The 21704-nt window shown below is 35.4% G+C and overlaps 1 protein-coding gene across 4 annotated transcripts in view; it reads right to left on the reverse strand.

The window, feature by feature from the left end:
• The window catches only part of ASB3 (ankyrin repeat and SOCS box containing 3), a 119553-nt gene that overhangs the window by 51667 nt on the left and 46182 nt on the right, over nucleotides 1–21704 (reverse strand). Inside the window, exon 4 of one of the 4 annotated variants that reach the window (XM_030310580.1) lies at nucleotides 17306–17312. The exons of the other annotated variants lie outside the window; for them this stretch is intronic. Within the exon in view, the coding sequence (XP_030166440.1) occupies nucleotides 17306–17312 (7 nt within the window). The remainder of the gene's footprint in view (nucleotides 1–17305; nucleotides 17313–21704) is intronic. 4 annotated transcript variants of the gene reach the window in all.

Genomic DNA, 21704 nt, shown 5'->3' on the forward strand with positions numbered 1-21704 from the left:
GCCCTGGAAATAAAAACCAATTCTGAGAGTAAGGCCTATTCTGGACCTGCTCTAACTAAGCCTAAAATAAGCCCTGACAAGTTCAGGAAGGAGGCAGAAGTTGGGAAGTAAGAATCCCACCAAATTAGATGCACTTGGGAAACACCTTAAGCTCTCCACAGACACAGTCTAACAAAACATAAAACCAAACCTAAACAAGCTGAAGGTTATATGTCAGTAAATGAATTATTAAAAAAAAAGGAAAACAAAATCAACATTTCTCATATGAAGATAACAGAATGAGTCAGAAAAGAGTCAGCAGAAATTGACCCCAAGATGGCCCAGATGTTGGATTTAACAAATGAACTAAAGTAGCTAGTATAAATGCTTGAAAATTTTAAGAAAAGTATGTTCAAAGACTTCACTTTTAGTATACAGAGTATACAGATAGGTATACAGAGTATCTCAGCAGAAGAATGAAGCCATTAAAAAAAAGTCTAGAACTGAAAAAAAGACATGGAGGGACTTAAAAGATGATTAGAGCTGGAAGAGTCAGTGAACTTGAAAACATTCTGAAGAACTGAGAGAAAAACCACATTGACTTACAGATCCCAGAAAATCAGCAAACCACAGAGCTTTGAAAGAGGTCACCTCACTTACAATTTCACATTATATATAAATTAAGGATGATTATATAAATATACCTGACAGCTCCAGGGAAGAATTTCAATGATTATAAAAGGGGCTACAAACAACAAGCCACTGAAATCAACTGCTATAATAGCAGTTTCACTTTTTTTTCAGCACTCCTATTTGCACTTAAAATCTAATCTACTGTTTTACCATAATCCTTCAAGACTCTGCAAAAATAAATGAATGAGTCCAGTCATTCACCAGGACCAGGAATTGCACTAAGCACAAGGGTTACTGCAGTCAACTCGAATGACAAAGTATTTACCTTCATGGAACTTCTCTTCTAGTCAGAAAGACAGATAATAAACACATTGATAATAAGTTCTCATGAAAATACTGTGAAAGAAATTAACAGAGTAAAGTAATAGACAGTGATCAGGACTACTTTAGAAAAGAGGAGAGAGGTCATCTCTGAAACAAAGACAGCTAAACAGAGAAAAGACAAGATAAGAAGCAGTAAATCATGCAAACAGATGGAGGAGGAGTACTCCAAACAGAAGAAACAGGAAGTGTAAAGGCCATGAGGGAGCAAAGGGTATGCTTGAGGAACAGCAGGACGGCCACTGTGGCTGACATGTAAAGACAAGGAGAGGAAATAAGGCCAGAGAGGTAGGAAGAAGCCAAATTTTGTAGGGTATGGCCAGAAGTGTTAATTAATTGCACTGATTTGTTTGTGTGTGTTTATTTATGTTTTAAGGAAACAATGAATTTTCAGCTAGAGCTACTCAAAGGAAAACAGCTCTCTCTTCAGCCTTGCCTTCTGAGCCAACCCCCTTCACTTCCCTGTGTTCTACTCACACTCTTTTTGTCTTTTTTCAATGGTTATTTCCATGCTTTCAGGATGCCACAACTAAGAAAAATGTTCACTGATCAGCCCAACTAAAGCAGGTCCCCCCATTTCTTTCCATCATAATGTCCCATTCCTCTCTATCATTTACATCAGATTACAATTATAATTCACATGTACACGTGTTCATTCTAAATTCCCCACCAGATCATAAGACTTATTCACTACTATATATCCTCAGCACTTAGCAAAGTGTCTGCCATAAGAGCCACTCAGTAAATATTTGCTAGGTGACAGAAAAGAGAAGAAGCTTTATATTGGCTGGCCATTCAAACATAAATACATCGTCACAAATACTAAAAGAAAATAAATGAGCAAAAGGAAAAAAGATACTTAATGTTAACAGTAAGCAGGATTCTCGAGGTGAATAACCAGGTCTTTGCTATTATATAGGAAACATAAGCCTGCATATGACTGATGTTAAAATGGAAGTAATAAAACCTAGAGAAGTATTTATTTGCAATTTATAAATTAAATGAGACAGTCACATAATGAGTTCTTTTATTGCCATAATCAAAATTTAAACAATAACCTGTAAACACATAAAAAGATCAACATCATTAGTCATGAGGGAGATGCAAATCAAAACCATGAGATGCCTCTTCACACCCATTAGAATGGCTATAATCAAAAAAGATGGGAATGCAAGCTGGTGCAGCCACTCTGGAAAACAGCATGAAGGTTCCTCAAAAAACTAAAAATAGAACTACACTATGACCCAGCAATTGCACTACTAGGCATTTATCCAAGGGATATAGGTGTGTTGTTTCGAAGGGACACATGCACCCCAATGTGTATAGCATTTTTTTTTTTGAAATTTACATCCAAAATAGTTAGTATATAGTACAACAATGATTTCAGGAGTAGATTCCTTAGTGCCCCTTACCCATTTAGCCCATCCCCCATCCCACAACCCCTCCAGTAACCCTCAGTTTGTTCTCCATATTTATGAGTCTCTTCTGTTTTGTCCCCCTCCCTGTTTTTATATTATTTTTGCTTCCCTTCCTGTATGTTCATCTATTTTGTCTCTTAAAGTCCTCATATGAGTGAAGTCATATGATTTTGTCTTTCTCTGTCTAATTTCACTTAGCATGATACCCTCCAGTTCCATCCACGTCGTTGCAAATGGCAAGATTTCATTCTTTTTGACTGCCAAGTGATACTCCATTGTATATATATACCACATCTTTATCCATTCATCCATCGATGGACATTTGGGCTCTTTCCATACTTTGGCTATGAAAATGTAATAAAATGCTTATTTTTTATTTAGTATCCTTCAACTGATAATTTGTTGTGAGGAAAACTTTCATAGTTATTTCATCCAAACATGAAGTGACTACTAATAAAACAAAAGGCTAAACTTCTAACATTATGATATAATACCTTCAGTAGACTAAAATAGTATCTAAAACTATAGCTACTAAGATAGTATTAAAATGTAAAAAATACAGATTAAGTAAAAATGTAAATTGGATATATGATGTATTACATAAAATATAAATTGCCTCTTTAAATTATAAAATGTGTAAATTTCTGTATCAATTACATAAAATAGCCACCCGTAAGAAATCACAGGGAGTCCTTAAAGAAACAAATGTGTAAGATAAGGGACAATTTTTCCTTCTTAAAAATCTGTTATTATTTATATAGTAATTAAAAATATAAAAATAGTATTTGTGGGATCTATGCTGTTAATACCAACATCTCCTTTTCAGTGTCTCTACTAGTCTACCTCACAATTAACAATTTTTTTCAACTCGATAATGGTATTTCAAAAATTTGTACAGTAGTATTTTGGAGGATGGCTTATTCCAAAGTCTACAAATCTTTCATCACAAGATGACACTTCTGCTGTTGTGACCCAAGGCCACAATCTTCAAGCTCACTTTAGTATTTGCCTTTAAACAGAATTTCAGTCCAAAGAACAATTCAAAACCACATTTCAATACCATAAGACAGAAATTCCTATATAATACCTGTGTGATGACTTAATCTTTTTATAGCATTTCCCTATAAGATTTCAGATCCTGTATTGCAGCCTAGAGTAAGAAGCATATAGAGAAGACTGTGGAATTAGTGAAGTAACACTGCAGGGACAGACAGATGATTTAAATGTCTGGAACACAGTCCTGCTTCCTCATTATGATCAAAAACATCTGCTATGTGTAGAAAAAGTCGGACCTCTGAAGTCGTATTTCAGGGGATAAAAACAGTATGCCTTCATCTATCCATTAGCTTGTGTTCTGTAAACAACAAATAAATATATTCTACGGAGGGTCACGAACTGAAAAGCTTATCAGTTGGATTCTATCCCCACATGTATTTTATTTGGTCCACAAAGTTTTATTTGGTTTTATTCATTTGTTTTGTTTTACAGTTGAGGCAACACTCAAAAACTGGGAAATTTCACATAAAAAAAAAAAAAAAAAACAACCCAGATATCCATATTTGAAGTACCTTGAAATCTGGCAACACTGGGCTAAAGCAAGTAGTGGCTGTACCTTTAGACTGTGTTTTACTTTCCTCAATAGTCCCTAACGTTCTCTAGGCATCAGCACTTATAATCTATCTTCTGGTCCCAGTGAACCTTATCATCCAATTTACTTCCTCCATAATAATTACCTATGACCAGTTTTATTGGTTTAAATAAACCTTTCCTCTTCCTCAACTATATATATCTTGTCATTCAGCTTTACAAACATACACACTATTTTCCCATTCTCAAAAAAGGAGTCCAAAGCCCATAATCGTCTAGCTTTCCATGGTCACTTTCTGTACAAACAGCCATTCATTTGCCAGATTTTCCTCTCTTCCAAAAAACACAACTGGGCCCATAAGGGAGGCAGAAGCTGTTAACACAGAACCTTTATGCTCTTTCTTGTCCTTCTATTTCCTGTTCAAATTTTCACTAACTCTAAACACATTTCCTTAGACTGTTTAATTAGTATCATTTATTCATTCTCTCATGTCTCAGTAAGAGTAGGCTTCAGCTACTGATAATGACAAATCCGGAAAGACTTAAATTCCAAGGCAACAAACTGCACATTTTCTGCCTGGCCACACTGGGGCTATATACAGTCACTGACTTGGCACTCAACAGTCACCAGTGACCACAACTCAAATACCTTCCTTCCAATCCAACAACAAAAAAACCCTTATACTCATTTGAAAGTGAACACTCAGTTCAAAGATTTTCAATACTTGTCTATGATCTAGTCCCAGCAAAGTCTTTATTGGAAATTAATTTCTATTCACCTAAATTTGGAATATAATTTATAATTTAAATGTATGTGTTTATTGTCACTGCCAATCATATTCTAGAAGCCTATTAATGTTTTCCTGCAAAAACTTCAGCAACCTAATCATTATGGTAAGGCTGGAGAATTACTTTTGAGGGAATGTTACTATTAAACCATACCTATGTATTTCTATGCAGTATAGGCACTCAACTAAAATTTATTTCTTTTCCTTGACAAGGTAGTAATACCAACTTTATTTGATTTAGAAGCATTCCACAGTTCAAGTGATTCTGAGCAGCAAAACAGTGATATTTGTGGATATTAAAAAATAACACAAATTTCTACATGATACTAGGATGGCCATATACATGAAACGTATCCTAAAAGATATTTTGAATAAGAAAGAGAGGAGGAAGAAAGGAAGGAGGAGGGGAAAGAAACTACTTCATGAGTGCCAATAACTAGGACCAGACATTTCAGCAGTATAGAACTTTAACTCCCCTTGTATCCTTTTGGTATCATATTTTAGTATGTACCAACGTACCTCTCAATCAGAATCTTCAAGTAATATGTGCTCACATGAGCATCAGTAACAATCTGTTCACAAGATGGCGTCTGGAGAACAAGGAAAATTAACTCAACTCTTGCAAATATATCACGTTCTTTTAGAACACCATTAGCATTCCTGGCAAATGCTTATGATTGTTAGCCACTTCTCCATCCAAGACTTTGTTCTAAAATCAGTGAACAGGTAACAAACATTACATGAGGTAGAAATGATGAAACACTATACTAAAAAAAATAAGGGACAAATACACTAATTACAATGCAGAGACCTTAACTGGATCCTGATTTCAACAATGTGAAAAATATACATAAACATATATATGACAATCAGGGAAATTTGAAGACCAATTGGGTATTGTTACCTTTAAGAGCAATAATAGCATTGTGGTTGCTCTTTAAAGAAACATCTTTAACCTTTGCAGATATATATGGAGTGGAGATAGTGAGCAGAGCTATAACTGAAGTAAGATTCACCCTAAGTTGAAAACTACTGAAGTTCAGTATCAGGGACATGGCAATTTATTATATTTTTCTCTATACTTAAGACTGCCACAAATTTTGAAGACAATTTCAAATGAGAATTCCAAAAACATTCTGCATATCTGAAATATTCCTAATATATACAAATATGAATTTTAAACATACCAGAATAAAAATCTAACTGAACACTTTTACTTACTTATATACAATGGAATATTACACAGCCATAAAAAATGAAATCTTCCCATTTGCAACAACATGGATGAATCTAGACAATATAATGCTAAGTGAAATAAGTAAAGAAAGACAAATGCCATATGATTTCACTCATATGTGGAATTTAAGAAACAAACATATGAACAAAGAAAAAAAAGAGAGAGAGAAATAAAACATCAGACAACTATAGAGAACAAACTGATGATTACTAGAGGGAGGTGGGTGGGGAGAATGAGCCAATTTGGGGATGGGAATTAAAGAGTACACTTACCATGATGAGCAGTAAGTAATGCATAGAATTGTTGAATCACTATATTGTACATCTGAAACTAATATAACATTGTATGTTAACTATACTGGATTTAAAATAAAATAAATTTAAAGTTTAAAAATTCAACCTAATTATAATTAAATTAATTTATTAAAATTTGAGTACCTCAGTCAAACTAACCACATACAAAGTGCTTGAGAGCCACACATAGCTAGTGATTATCATACTGGACAAGGTAGATATAGGATATTTCCAAGTTCTATGGGACAGCATTGGTCTAGAGTTTAGAATTCAACTGAATTGGAATTTAATCTAGAATACTAGGCACATCTAAGATACCTGGCAATGGAGACAGGGGTCAGGCCACCAGTTGTGGCTCCTATGGCTTGGGGTTAACTGTTCAAGGACAGAAAGGAAATGAGTAATTCTAGAACATACAAAAGTACTCTGGTTCTCACAGACAAAAAGAAAGCAGAATCATAATGATCTGATATTATACTGGCAGTCAACAGAGATCAGAGCCCAAGGATAAAGAATAAGGATGAAATAAAACACCCCACTTTGGAAAGCAGAGCTCAAAGTGTCTGGGATACATAGAGAGATGGGAGAAGGTCTTTCCTCCCTTCCATACAAACAGGTATTGTCTATAAGACTCCAGCTGAGACAGCAGAAAAGAAAACCAGGAGCTTTGAGGGAAGGGACAGTGCCCCTCCCACAAGAGGTTATATTATAGTGCTGGAGAAGCTAAGAGCCTATAAGAAAACAAGGATGACAATCTCAATAATTTCTAGGGAGACAGTTTATATTGTTGAAGAAGTAAGTTTCTCCATTTTGTAAATTAAAGGAAAAAAGAAGTCAAAAGAAGTAATCTGGGGGTTGGTGGGGAAGAATAACCTGGGGAAACATCCTGAGTAACAAAATACTTTTGAAAAGAAGACATCAAGTAACTGAAAACAGTCTTTGACCCATATAAAACTTCTAACCAAAATCACAATATAATTGAGGCATGGAATACATACATTAAGTGCAGTCCAAAGCCCCAGATGCAGACTTCAGGAAGGCATGAAATCAACACAGCATACTCATTTGGGACAAATAGCAGTAGACCTATGCAGACATGTAAGTAATAAATCTAACTAGAAATAACCAATTCCTAATAGTAAGTAATGATCATCATTTAATGCAGCATTCATTAAAGAACAGATTTTTAAAAGAGGAATTTTTTAAAATGCAATTATCGTACTGAATATTCTTTTGGAAAATACCTAATGTAACCATGTATTCTAGGCAACTACTGTAGACAAATCCTATACCAAATGCAAATCACAGTGCCCTGAGTTTTAACTTTATAAGCTAGAAATATATTCTTTCAGTTTGAAGCTCAAATTTTGACAATAATTCTACTGAGAAACATCATGGTCAGTGAGGCTGAAGTGGACAGTTCAGCCACAGGCTGTCCATCTCCTCTTGAATAGCAGCAGGATGGCGATTTCTGAGAACATAAGAGAATCACCTATGTGTTCTATTTGCATGTTTGACTTATATATGAATTTTTAACTGCATCTATGCTTTTTAAGTTCTACATGTACTCTATTCTCCATTATGCACTTCATTTTTCTATGCAATTCAATAATAAAATCCTATTTTCATTGTATACCTAATACATATACAACTTTTTTATACACTTAGAACATTCAGAAGGCATTTATCTACTGCAGTATTTCTCTGGTCCTGTGGTTACACTGACATCTGGTGGCACTAGGAAAGAAACCAGATTGCAATGACAAAGGAATTTTCTTTTTCTTTTTTTTTTAATAGCTAATTTATTCTATATGACTTCAGAGTTGATGTTTTTCCAAGGTTTTATCTATACCCAAGACAGAACAACTATTAAAATACTATACTAAATCCAATAATAGCAAACATTAGTTATAATCAGTGACATTCTTGAAATAATTCACTTTAGTAATGTGACTAGCAAGGATGCAGAATTCTTTCAAGAACCTCACTGGGTAAGTAGCACTGCTCACAGCTGTTTATTTCATAATTAAAGTTTATAATCAGAATGGCTATAAAGTAAGACTTTCTCACTAAGATCAAATGCATAATTTCAAAACATTTTCTTTATAAATTCAGATAGAATCCCATATGTCTTGGCCATGAATCTTTAGTCTCAAATGTAGTATTTTATTGATATTTAGAAAAAGTTTTAATTACTTAGAAAACTTTAGAAAAAAATGTAACTTCATTATTATTATAAAGTTTCTTACCAAGTTCTTCATGTCTGCCCAATGACTAACAAGCTTAAAGATACACACTAATGGGAAAAACCATGACCTCAAGGGCAAAATCCATCATGTTAAGAATATAACAAAAAAGTTGTAGCCAATATCTCATTCTAATTCTACATGTTGACACTGACATATCTCATGGTTTCTGACAGAAAGAGAGAATTCCAATGGTCAGTTAGACATGAAAGACCATATCCAGAAAAACATATCCTTCAATCAGATGAAAGTCTTTGACAAAAAAATAAAATTCCACCATCTTATTATATGTTGATTATTTTTCCATGTTTCCTCAGCAACAGAATCAAGATAAACATGTTATTTACATAGAATACCCCTAAAATCACATCTTCTGGAGCTATAATACTGAATTCTACCATCTTCTGTAATTCTCCAATTCACATTTTTGAACATTCATATAACAGTATTCTCCTTACCACCTCTGTAAGTATGAGCTCCATGTTATGGCTTAGAGAAATGAATCATTACACTGAAGAGTTCCTATCAGAGAAAAAGTATATGCCAAACTATCCTTCATCCCAAGGACTCCTATTTATATAGAAACAGCACTTCTATTTCAGCCATACTAACCAGTGAAGACCATATACAATTAATTGGTCAATGGCAATACTAAGTATGAAGAACGAAGAGACAATTGAATTAACTATGTATAAAGTGATAAAGTTTGACAGCCACACACACATAATGTAGAGCAGTGATACTCAATATGCAAACTGTTCCCAATCCTCAACCCTGTAAGGTTTGACCAGAATGTGAATCAATTATGTCCCTAACCATACTGTTTAGTTCAGCTGACATTTTTCTTAAAATAAGACTTCTCTGATAAAAGAAGCATTGCCTTAAGTACAAACAAACTGACATTCTGAGTAGCATTAGTCAATGGTATCTAAAGAAAACAGATTGCACTGTATGGGTGGGGTGGGGGTAACAGGGGTTACATTACTGCAAAACACTGAAATCAAGAACTTTTGTTCTACTTTAAAAATTAATATGGACTTTCAATTTTAATATTAGGCCATAAATTTCCCTTACTCTTCTTAGAAAGCATCCCCTTACTCTTCTTAGAAAGTATCCAAAAGCAATTAGTCCAAAAATCAGCAAAGAAATTAAGAAATAAAAACACACTCTCCATTTTTAGCAAAACTGGGATCCAGCTAAAACTCCAGGCAAAAAATGGTATAAAAGCTTCTGAAAGAAAGGAGGTTAAAATCCTGGGTACTTAAGGGAGGAAAGGGAGAAAAGATGTCTCAGCTGCACATCTCAGAAAAAGCTAGCAAAGTAAACTCCTCAAAGGTAAGTTGCAAAACATAAATTCCCAGCAGAGGGATAGGATTTATGGACTAACAGCAGAACAGCCCTACACCCAGTTGAAATCTGAAAGTCAGAAGAACCAGGCCTAACAAGGAATCATACAAAGAAACTATATTTGCAACAGTAGTCTGTCTCAGCTTCCACAGAAGGGAAACTGCACTGCAAAATCCCACAGATGCCTGTGTCCACTGACTGGTAAAAAAATAATAACTAAATGAACTCAACAACCAAAAATCCCGAGTCAAAAGGAATACTAGCTAGTCTGAAATGTAGCTCTAGCTCCTTTCTTTTAAAATCTCCTGAAAATAACTGATCTTAGAAAACCAACATTTCCAGATGAGTTATCACAAAAGAACAAGCAGAAATCCACATGAAGTTACAAAAAAGGAGATAAAATTACAGGAAAAACTGTTAGTAGACCCCCCCAAAAAACCCTCTTTACTTGCCACCAAGTAGCGAAAATTACAGTTAACCTTTTGCTGTAAATTTAAAAAAGAAAAAAGTTAAGGAAAAAAGTCATATCACTAAGATATAAGAGTTCAAGTAAAAGAAGGCTAGGTGATAAGAAATTGTGTAGTATAAACTTGGACAATTTAGAAAAGACTTAGAAAACTAAATCACAGAAATGCAGTTGAAACTGGAAGAAACACTATAGAGAATAAACTTTTGTGAAAACGAACACAGAGGATTAAAAAAAAAAAGGAAAAGTTAAAATTTTTTAAATGAGTATTAGAGAGGGGAGTAGATATAAAAACAGATGGGATATCCAATATATGAATAATTGGAGCCCAAGAAAACCATCATAACAGAACAGACAAATATTTAAAGATATAATTCCAAAAAGAATCACCAAAAATAAAGAACATCTAAATCTACTGAAGGGGTGCCTGGCTGGTTCAATCAGAAGAGTGTGTGACTCTTAATCTCTGAGTCTTGGGATCAAGCCCCACATTGGGTATAGAAATTACTAAATAAATATAAATAGGTCTATTGAAAGGGCACACTGTGTCTCAGGAAAAAAAATCTGATACAGAATAGACATGCAAAAATACTGTCACCAAAAAAAAAAAAAAAAAAAAAAAGAAAATTAGGCTGGCCTCCAACCTCAACTCTAGAATATAACAGATTACTATTTTAAAACTTTTTAAAGAAAGTATGACCCAAGGATTATACATCTAATCAAACTGCTGTCCAAATACAAAATCATTATTCAATTATGAACATGTAAAACTCAAGGAGCATTATTTCCATGTGTCCTTTTAGAGGACCCTATTAAAGGAAGAATTTAGTTAGCCAAGTAGGGCTAGGAAAGCCATGGCAAAGTAATTGGTGATAAACTTCTAAGCTATTTAACTACAGAACTAAGAATAAAATTAAATGAAGGAATTAAGATACCATAACAGAACAGGATGTAAAGTGTCATTTCCACTAATATGCAAATATGATATTGAACTAACAAAAGTTGGGAATCGAAGAGAGGAAAAAAAAGTTACATAGGGACAATATAAGGATAATGATTTCCTCATCTTTAAAAGTTAGAAGCTTAAATTTATCAAAATGACTAACACAGATTATATAAACAGATTTAATTGAACAAAGGTAAACATAAGAAAGATAATATCCTAGTTTCATAATTGCTTACTTAAGAATCAAAAAGATACTGTCTTAAAACACAGAAGAGTATGAAAGTGAACAGAACATGAAATTAACATTTTTAAAATATGCCTTTTTGGTGAACACCATACTTTTGATCTGGGAAAACTCAAATTCACATTTTCAAGAACATGCCCTCAAGTAAAAATGCTTAAATTACAATCCCTGAAGAGGATAATTAATCTTTCTGTTGAAAAATCTAAGAACTCCAAAGATAATGTTTAATATGTACTAAATATACAAATTCTAAACCTCAAAATTGCTTGCACCTAAAAAATGATCCCTATCAATGATCAATGATTCATGAAAATACTAGTGAAAAGTGAAATATGTTGTGGTTTTTTCAATTCTGGAATATATCAGCGGAGTCAGGGTTAAAGATATGCCCGTGAGCTTAAAGTATGACACACTTCACAGTTAAATACTGAAATATGCAGCCTCACATAACACTATTTATAAAACACTTTATTCTTATTAGGCATTCCTGCTATGTTTAACATTGAAGGTTACACAGAATAAGCAGAGACACAGAAGAACAAAAAATGGAAAACAATCAATCAAAAGCCAAAACTGCATGCTGTGCAGTTCCCATAAAACTTGTTCTGTGAAGTCACTTTGGATTGGATTTGAGCCTCCAATTCACCAGTGTTATTTTATACATAGCAAAATAAAAAGAAAACCTATGTACTATATAATTAGCTGGGTTTTCAGTTAGAATCTACCATATTTATGAATAAGGATATTCTTATTCCCAAAGCAGTTTGACGAATCTATCCTTAGAATATTTACTATGTATGCATTTATGAGGCAAGAGAAAAGGGAGTGGGGAGAGAAGATAAGGGTAAAGAAAAGAAATTAAGGGAGCAGACTGTTGATAATATATAAACTTTAAACTGCATGTTAGCAAAAATGTTCAATGACAATTTTCACATGGAAAGATAAGGAGAAGCTTCCTGAATTTCCCCTTTCTTGCGAGGTTTTCTCATTTCGATTCTTACTGCTATCAAACTGAAAAGCTCCCTTTTGAACTTATTTTTATAAAAATCATGGGGAGTTGTGTGTAGAGAAAATGTTCTCATTATAAACAGTGGAGGAGTAAATCTGCGCTCTACATTTAGTGTTCAGTTCAGTCATACTCGAACATCCCTGATGTCAATGACTTTTCCAGTCACCTCTCAAGTTTCTGTAGTTTTATATTCATTTCTTACCTCTTGATCCTCCAGGTTTATATTTATAACCTCCATCAACAGTCTAGGTGGTAACTGGGCCATCAGAACAGGTACTACAACATGCATGAGAATATAGCTTCCCTTGCAGCTAGAGGACAACATACTTCAAAGTTCCAGCAAAGAACAGCTTTGGAAGACAAACCTACAGATGGTAAAGGAAGCTACACCAGATGGGCAGTCCCTCCCTCACATGTTCAGATGGTCCAGCCACTCTTATTCAAATCAAAACATTATCATCTATAGTCTGTTGCAAACCTTGAAGTGTCCTACATTTTGTTTTAATGAAAGAATCTCTTCCATTATAGATTGAAACATGGATCACTACAGTTATTTGAAAAAGGTATATACAGGTAAGCAAAGCAGGTTGCTTAAGTTTATCATATTATTTATGGGGCAAGAAGACACTGGAGCACAGATCACCTAACTAAAAAGTCATATGTCCATTCTCTGACTAGTGTTTCTGCAAAAGTTAAAGCTATACCTTTCCTTTCTAAGAAAATACTCTTCCTTCCAAACAAGGACCTACTACACTTGACGCTGTACTTGAATACATAAAAGTACTGCCTGTACTATATCTCCTCAGGGTTAACCTCCTGCTTAAGTCCAATTATTTTTTGTAGTAGACAATATAAAACATAATTAGGATAGTCAGTTTGCAGCCAAATAAACTAAATAAAACCTGTTACTAAAAATAAGTGATTTGAAGTTATCAACTGGTTTGAATTATCCTAGCAACTGTTCTTTCATTAACATAAAAAATTACAAGTTAACTATATCCTAAAATAGAAACTACTAAAAACTCTGCATCTCTAATTTTCTCCAAATACTTATATAAGTAGGAACAATACTGAATTTCATAAACCAGGATCATTATATTTTGAAAGTGTAAACTAAATGACCAAACTAGCATTTCTCAAATAGTTCCATGGAAAGCTAACGTTCTTTGAGATTTTACTAAGTGTTCCACAAAGAAAAAGAATATTATGGTCAACTACATTTCAAAATTCTGGGTTAAAGTTAAAACAACTGTTGTTTTATAACAGGCCTGAGAGAGATTTTCATTCACCCAACAAATTACTAACTGCCACCATATACCAAGCCTGATCTGGAAGTTACAACAGTGAACAAGATAAAAAAAAAAAAAAAAAAAATGCCTGCTCTCATGGAGCATTCTTTCTAGTAAAGAGGACAATTAACAAAAAAGCAAATAAATACAATAAATGCAGTCAGTGAGAAGAGCTATGAAGACACTAAGATAGGATGTCAGAGCACAGAAGATACTTCTCTCTGGATAGACACATTAAACTACAGAACAAATGTTTGTTTGTTTGTTTGTTTCTTATTTTCCTACATGGGGTAATATAGTACATGGTATTTCCCAAGCACAGGTTGATCAGGAACACTTTTGTCAATGAACATCTATTAATAGCTCATCAAATCAATTAAGAAAGTGTTCTTCTAACCCATATGCAGACAATAGTAGGATCAAGACTCGAACACAGTTCTTCTGATCCTCAGTACAGTGTTTTTATGTCTTCTTCATCTATGTAAAAGCAGATATAATAATAGTACATATCTTAGAGAATCATGGTAAAAATGAAATTAGCTAATTCATGTAACACACCTGACACAGGGTTTGGTATACAACACTCTGCTCAAAAAATCGTCCTCTTTTATCCCAACGTGATCTGTACTGCTTTCTTTTTTTTTTTTTTTTTTTTAATTTTTTTTTCTACGTTTATTTATTTTTGGGACAGAGAGAGACAGAGCATGAACGGGCGAGGGGCAGAGAGAGAGGGAGACACAGAATCGGAAACAGGCTCCAGGCTCTGAGCCATCAGCCCAGAGCCCGACGCGGGGCTCAAACTCACGGACCGCGAGATCGTGACCTGGCTGAAGTCGGACGCTTAACCGACTGCGCCACCCAGGCGCCCCAAGTACTGCTTTCTTTTAATATTTGAACACTTTACGTCTATCTCCTTTACAGGACTTAATTAATTTTGTTCATTCTTCTATATGGGAGATTTCTTTTTTTTTTTTTTTCATTTTCTTTTGATGTTTATTTTTTTTTTGAGAGAGAGACAAAATGTGAATGGGAGAGAAGCAGATAGAGAGAGGGGGAGACACAGAATCCAAAGCCTGGCCAGGCTCAGAGCTGTCAGCACAGAGCCTGAGATGGGGGCTCGAACTCAGGAAGGGCAAGATCATGACCTGAGCTGAAGTTGGACACTTATCCGACTGAGCCACTCAAGCGCCCTTATATGGTAGATTTCTTACAGACAGCAACTCAAATAGAGACTGCACATGGCTAGGCCACAATGAAAGCTTACTATGTAGTTACATACACAATATCCATTAACTGTGCATGTGGGGAAAAAAAAAAACTATATAAAAGCAATCTCCCCTCTAAGAAATCAAATGATATTACAGCAAGGCTTCCATGAAACATCTTTTTTTTTTTTATTTAAAAAAAATTTCTTTTTTAATGTTTATTTATTTTTGAGACAGAGAGAGACAGAGCATGAGTGGGGGAGGGTCAGAGAGAGAGAGGGAGACACAGAATCCGAAACAGGCTCCAGGCTCTGCGCTGTCAGCACAGAGCCCGACGCGGGGCTCGAACTCACGGACCGTGAGATCATGACCTGAGCCGAAGTCGGACGCTTAACCAACTGAGCCACCCAGGCGCCCCAAAACATCTTTATAATGATACATTTCACATATTCAAAACACTTTATCATAAATTAACAGTACCAGTAATGAGTCATATTCTTCCTAATAAGATACACTAAGATACCATTTCATGTCTTTGATATTCCTGCCAGGAATACATAACCAGAACGCTATCAAGAAAAAAACCTCAGACATCAGACAAAACATCAGACAAACCCAAAATGAAAAACACTGTGCAAAATGAATGACCTGAAATCTTCAAAAATGTTAAAAAAAAAAAAAAAGAAAAGAAAAAAGTTAAAATTGTAAAAGAAAAAACAGCAAAAAATCTGTTTCTAATTACAGGAGGCTAAAGAGACATAACAACTAAATAAATAAGTGATCTTGGTGGGAGGAGTTAAGATGGCAGAGGTAGGAGGTAGGACCCTAAGCTTGTCTTGTCCCTTGAACACAGCTAGATAGTTACCAAATCATTCTGAACACCCAATAATAGGAGGTCTAAGAAAACAAAACTTGCAAGTAGAAAAGTGACCATGTTTTGGAAGGTAGGATATGCAGGACAGTTGACTTGGGAAGATATAATTGAGGGTATGGTGATGGGGAGGGAGCCTGCTTACAGAGGCTACTGCAAAGTATCATAAGCAGCAGAGTGAATAATCTGAACTTTTAGAAGTCCGATAGCTACCATGGGGGAGTGCCTGGCTTAAAGGTGCTAGGCTGGCGAGATCGGGTGGAGTCCCAGGAGTGACAGCATGGACTGAGGATCCCCTGGATCACCAGAAGGGTGGCACCAAGATGCTGCACTGTTCCCAGTCACTGGAACATGGATTCCAGCTGAGGACAGCAAGCTAGGATGCTGACTTTCTGCTGCCTTCCATAAACTCCCCAACCGCTGCAGATCATATGATCACCTTCTTTACACAGCAGACAAACAGGCAAAAGCACTGCAAGACCCTCCCCCCCAGAGGAACAGCAAGGTTCCAAGCTCCGGGAGTCCCTAAAATGTGGAGTGTTTTAACTCAGTCATGCGCCAGAGATTTAAAAAAAAAACAACAAAAAAAACTCGGACATAGGCAAGGTGAACACAGGGTTCTGACATAAACTGGGGACAAGAAGGGTGACTGACTGCTTTTCTGTGAGGATTCTGTGAAAACTGGGGGGGTAGGAACTTCAGCTCCAGAGCTATCAAGCGAGGCACTACCATATTCATCCAACCGATCAGCACTGAAAGCCTTCTGGGAGCAAAAACAGCGCATCTACTGGAGGCCAGAGCCATTTACACCAAGCCCCAACCCCCTAAACCCTGCAGATGGATCTCCAAAGGGGATGTTCACCTGAATCAGGGCAACAGGCCCCTCCCCCAGAAGACCAGGACAAACTAGCTCCTACCAAGTTACTGATCATAGAGAGCTGCAAAGCATCAGCTCTAGGGGAAATAGAATCCAGCTTCCTTTTACTTTTATTCTCTAAATGTTTCTCTTTTTCCATTTCTTTTTTTTAGTCCTTTTTTAAATTTTTTATTAATTTTTATTTTTAAAGACTTGGTTTTTTTATTTCCATTTTATTTATTTATTTACTTGGATCTAGATTCTTTTTTAATTTTTTTTTTTATGTTCATTTATTTTGAGAGAGACAGAACATGTAAGTAAGGGAGAAGCAGAGAGAGGACACACAGAATCCCAAGGAGGCTCCACACTTCAGCAGAGCCCAACAGAGGTCTTGAACTCATAAACTGTGAGAACACGACCTGAGCCCAAACCAAGAGTCTGACACTTAACCAACTGAGACACCCAGATACCCCTGGATCTAGATTCTTTTAGCAAGCAGACCAAACACACCCAGGAACTAGTTTTTTGTTTTGTTTTGTTTTGTTTTGGGGGGGGGGTTGTTTTTTTTTTGTTGTTTGCTTCTTTCTTTTTTCTTCTTCTCTTTTCTGGACAAAAAGATGAGATGGAGAAATTCAACCCAAAAGAATGAACAAGAAGTATAGCTATAGGCCAACTATTTAATCAATACACATATAAGATGTCTAAACTACGATTTAAAACAACAATTATAGGGATACTAGCTAGGCTTGGAAAAAAAAACCATAGAAGGCACTAGAGAATCCTTTTCTGCAGAGATAAAAGAACTAAAATCTCATCAGGCCAAATTAAAAATGCTATAACCAAGACACAAACCCAAAGAGAGGCCATAAAAATGAGGATGGACAAAGCAGAGGAGCAAATCAGTGATAGAAAAGATAAAATTATGGAAAATAACAAAGCTGAAAAGAGGGAAATAAATGAAAGGTAATGGATCACACAGGTAGACTTAGGGAACTCAGCAACTTATCAAAATAGAGTAACATTTGTATCATAGGGAGTCCCAGTAGGTGAGAGAGAAAAGGGGCAGGTTTACTCCAACAAATTATAGCTGAAAACTTCCCTAATCTGAGGAAGGACACAGATATCAAAATCCAAGAAGCACAGAGAACTCCCATTAAATTCAACAAAAGCTGACAATCGCCAAGGCATATCATAGTTAAATTCACAAAATACACACACAAGGAAAGAATCCTGAAGCACCAAGGGAGAATAAGTACTTAACTTACAAGGGAAGACAGACTGGGTTCACAGCGATGTGTCCCCAGAAAGTTGGCAGGCCAGTAAGGAGTGGCAGGATATATTCAATGTGCTGAATGGGAAAAAAAAATGCAGCCAAGAAAGAATTCTTTATCCAGCAAGACTGTCATTCACACTACAAGGAGAGGTAAACAGTTTCTCAGACAAAAACTAAAGGAGTTCATGACCACTAAAACCAGCCCTGCAAGAAATTTTAAGGGGAACTCGTTGAGTGGAGAAAAAAAAGACCAAAAGCAACAAGACTAGAAAGGACCGAAGATCATCACCAGAAACACCAACTCCACAGGCAATACAATGGCATTAAATTCATATCTTTCAATAATCACTCTGAATATAAATGGACTAAATACTCCAATCAAAAGACATAGGGTATCAGAATGGAAAAAAATAAATAAAAAAAAAACAAGATCCATCTATATGCTGCCTACAAGAGACTCATTTTACACCTAAAGACCTGGAGATTGAAAGTAAGGGGACGGAGAACCACCTGTCATGCAAAATGGATGCCAAAAAAAAGCCAGAGTAGCCATACTTATATCAGACAAACTAGATTTTAAGACTGTAACAAGAAATGAAGAAGGGCACTATATAATAATTGAGGGGTCTATTCACCCAGAAAAGCTAACAATTTTAAATATTTATGCCCCCAACTCGAAACACCCAAATATATAAATCAATTAGTGACAAACACAAAGAAACTTATCAATAATAATCTAATAGTAGGGGGTTTTAACACCCTATTTACAACAATGGACAGAATTCATCTAAGTAGAAAAATCAACAAGGAAACAACAGCTTCGAAAGATACACTGGACCTGATGGACTTAACAGTTATTCAAAACATCTCATCCAGAAGCAGCAGAATACATTTTTCTCAAGTGTACATGGAACATGCTCCAAAACAGATCACACAGTAGGCCACAAATCATCCCTCAAGAAGTACAAAAGGACTGAGATCAAACCATGCATATTTTCAACACTATGAAACTTGAAGTCAACCACAAGAAAAAATCTGCAAAGCCCCATGTCTGTCTCTGTGCTGACAGCTCAGGGCCTGGAGCCTGTTTCAAATTCTGTGTCTCCCTCTCTGTCCCTCCCCCCTCTCATGCGCTGGCTCTCTCTCAAAATTAAATAAACATTAAAAAAAAATTTTTTTTAAAGAAACATTATGCCTGTAATTTAATCTCAAAAGGTTCAGAAAAAATATATGGACAAATAGAAGAAATAAAATAATCAAGTAAAAAAGAGCAAAAGAACACGATTTGGGTGAAAAGTATATGAGAATCCCTTGTACCGTGAAGACATTTCCATAAGCCTGAAAATATTAAAAAAAAAAAAAATACCCAAACACAAAAGGAATGGGTGACAATGTTTATAGCAGCACTCTCAACAATAGCCAAATTATGGAAAGAGCCTAAATGTCCATCAACTGATGAATGGATAAAGAAATTGTGGTTTATATACACAATGGAATACTACGTGGCAATGAGAAAAAATGAAATATGGCCTTTTGTAGCAACGTGGATGGAACTGGAGAGTGTGATGCTAAGTGAAATAAGCCATACAGAGAAAGACAGATACCATATGGTTTCACTCTTATTGGATCCTGAGAACTTAACAGAAACCCACGGGGGAGAGGAAGGAAAAAAAAAAAAAAAAAGAGGTTAGAGTGGGAGACAGCCAAAGCATAAGAGACTGTTAAAAACTGAGAACAAACTGAGGATTGATGGGGGATGGGAGGGAGGGGAGGGTGGGTGATGGGTATTGAGGAGGGCACCTTTTGGGATGAGCACTGGGTGTTGTATGGAAACCAATTTGACAATAAATTTCATATATCAAAAAAAAAAAAAAAAAGGAATGGGTGAAAAAAGGAAAAATGGAAAATAATCACATCAGAGATGTTCAATATCATTAGCAATCAGGAAAAGTTCAAATTAAAACCACAATGAGATGCCATTAAAAGCAAAAAAAAAAAAAAAATGTCAGTACTAAGTGTCAGGGAGAATGTGTAGCAACTGAAGCTCTCAAACATTACTGGAGGGAATACAAACTGTATAGTCACTTTATAAGAAACTTCTGAATTGTTTTCCAAAGTTAAACATACACTTACCACATGATCTAACAATCCTAGGTATTAATTCAAGAAAAATTAAAACTTATATTCAAACAAAACCTGCATGCAAATGTTTGTAGCAATTTATTCATAATCACCAAACACTGAAAACAACTCAAATGTCTATCAACTGGCAAACGGATAAACTGTGCTACATTTATATAATAGAATACTTCTTAGCAATAAAAGGAATTACTGATAATGCAATATGTATGCATCTCAAAAGCATTATGCTAAGTTAAAGGTTATATGCTGCAAAATATATGTTATGTATATACATGTTATATATGACATTCTGCAAAAAAAGCAAAATACAGGGAGGAAAATAGATCAGTGGTTGTTAAGGGTGAAGGGGAGTGGGGAGATTTATTAAAAATAGGTAGCCCAGGGCACCTGTTTGGCTCAGTAGTTGAGCATCTGACTTCAGCTCAGGTCATGATCTCACAGCTCATGAGTTCTAGCCCTTCATCAGGCTCTGTGCTGACACTCAGTGCTGGAGCCTGCTTTGGATTCTGTGTCTCCCTCTCTCTGCCCCTCCCTACTCGGACTGTGTGTGGTGTGTGTGTGTGTGTGTGTGTCTCCCTCCAAAATAAGTAAACATTAAAAAAATTAAAAATAGGCAGCATGATGGAATTTGGTATGAGGGTGATGGGACTGTCCTGTTTCTTGACTATTATTGTCGTACACATTATACATACATCAAAATCATAGATGTGAGATGTACACATTTGATGCATACACCAAAACGCATAGAACTATACACTAAAAAGAATAAATTTTACTACATATAAATTTTAAGTATATATTATGCTTAAAAGGAATGAGCTACATTCATAGGCATCTCATTTTATTCTCAGTCAAATAAAAACTAGATAGGTACTATTACTTTCATTTTATAAGCGGGGAAACAAAAGCATACAGTAAATAAATGAACTTACAAATTACATATGGTAGGACCAAAACTCTAGTCCAGATACACTGATTCTACACAAATGTTTTGTTCTCTTAATTTTCTCATTTTCCACTAAACATTATGGCTCAATGTACCTAACAACAAATAGGATCAAACAGGAAAAAAAAGAGGATCAAAAGAGAAGGAGGGAGGAAGAAAAGACAGGGTAGTGAAGTGTGCCCGTTAGAATGTGAACTTTGTCCTTACAAAATTAAAAACAGTCCATAATTGAAAGAAGTCTGACTAGTGACTCATACAGGCAACAAATTAACTGGTCATTAAAGGTTAGCTGGTGATTTCTTCCATAAAATCTTCTCAATTTCTTAACACAAACAAAAAGCAAAAGCAAACAAATGTTCACAGGTAATCTTATATAACTACTGCTACAATTTATAGCTATCTGTAGTATTCCGAACAATTTGAGAACAACGATGATGACGACTACAATACAGAAAAAATTTACAACTTTAAATAAATACTTAAAGGGGCGCCCTGGGTGGCGCAGTCGGTTAAGCGTCCGACTTCAGCCAGGTCCGATCTTGCGGTCC

This window comes from Lynx canadensis, chromosome A3 (genome assembly GCF_007474595.2).
Source record: "Lynx canadensis isolate LIC74 chromosome A3, mLynCan4.pri.v2, whole genome shotgun sequence".
NCBI classification, from domain to species: domain Eukaryota; kingdom Metazoa; phylum Chordata; class Mammalia; order Carnivora; family Felidae; genus Lynx; species Lynx canadensis.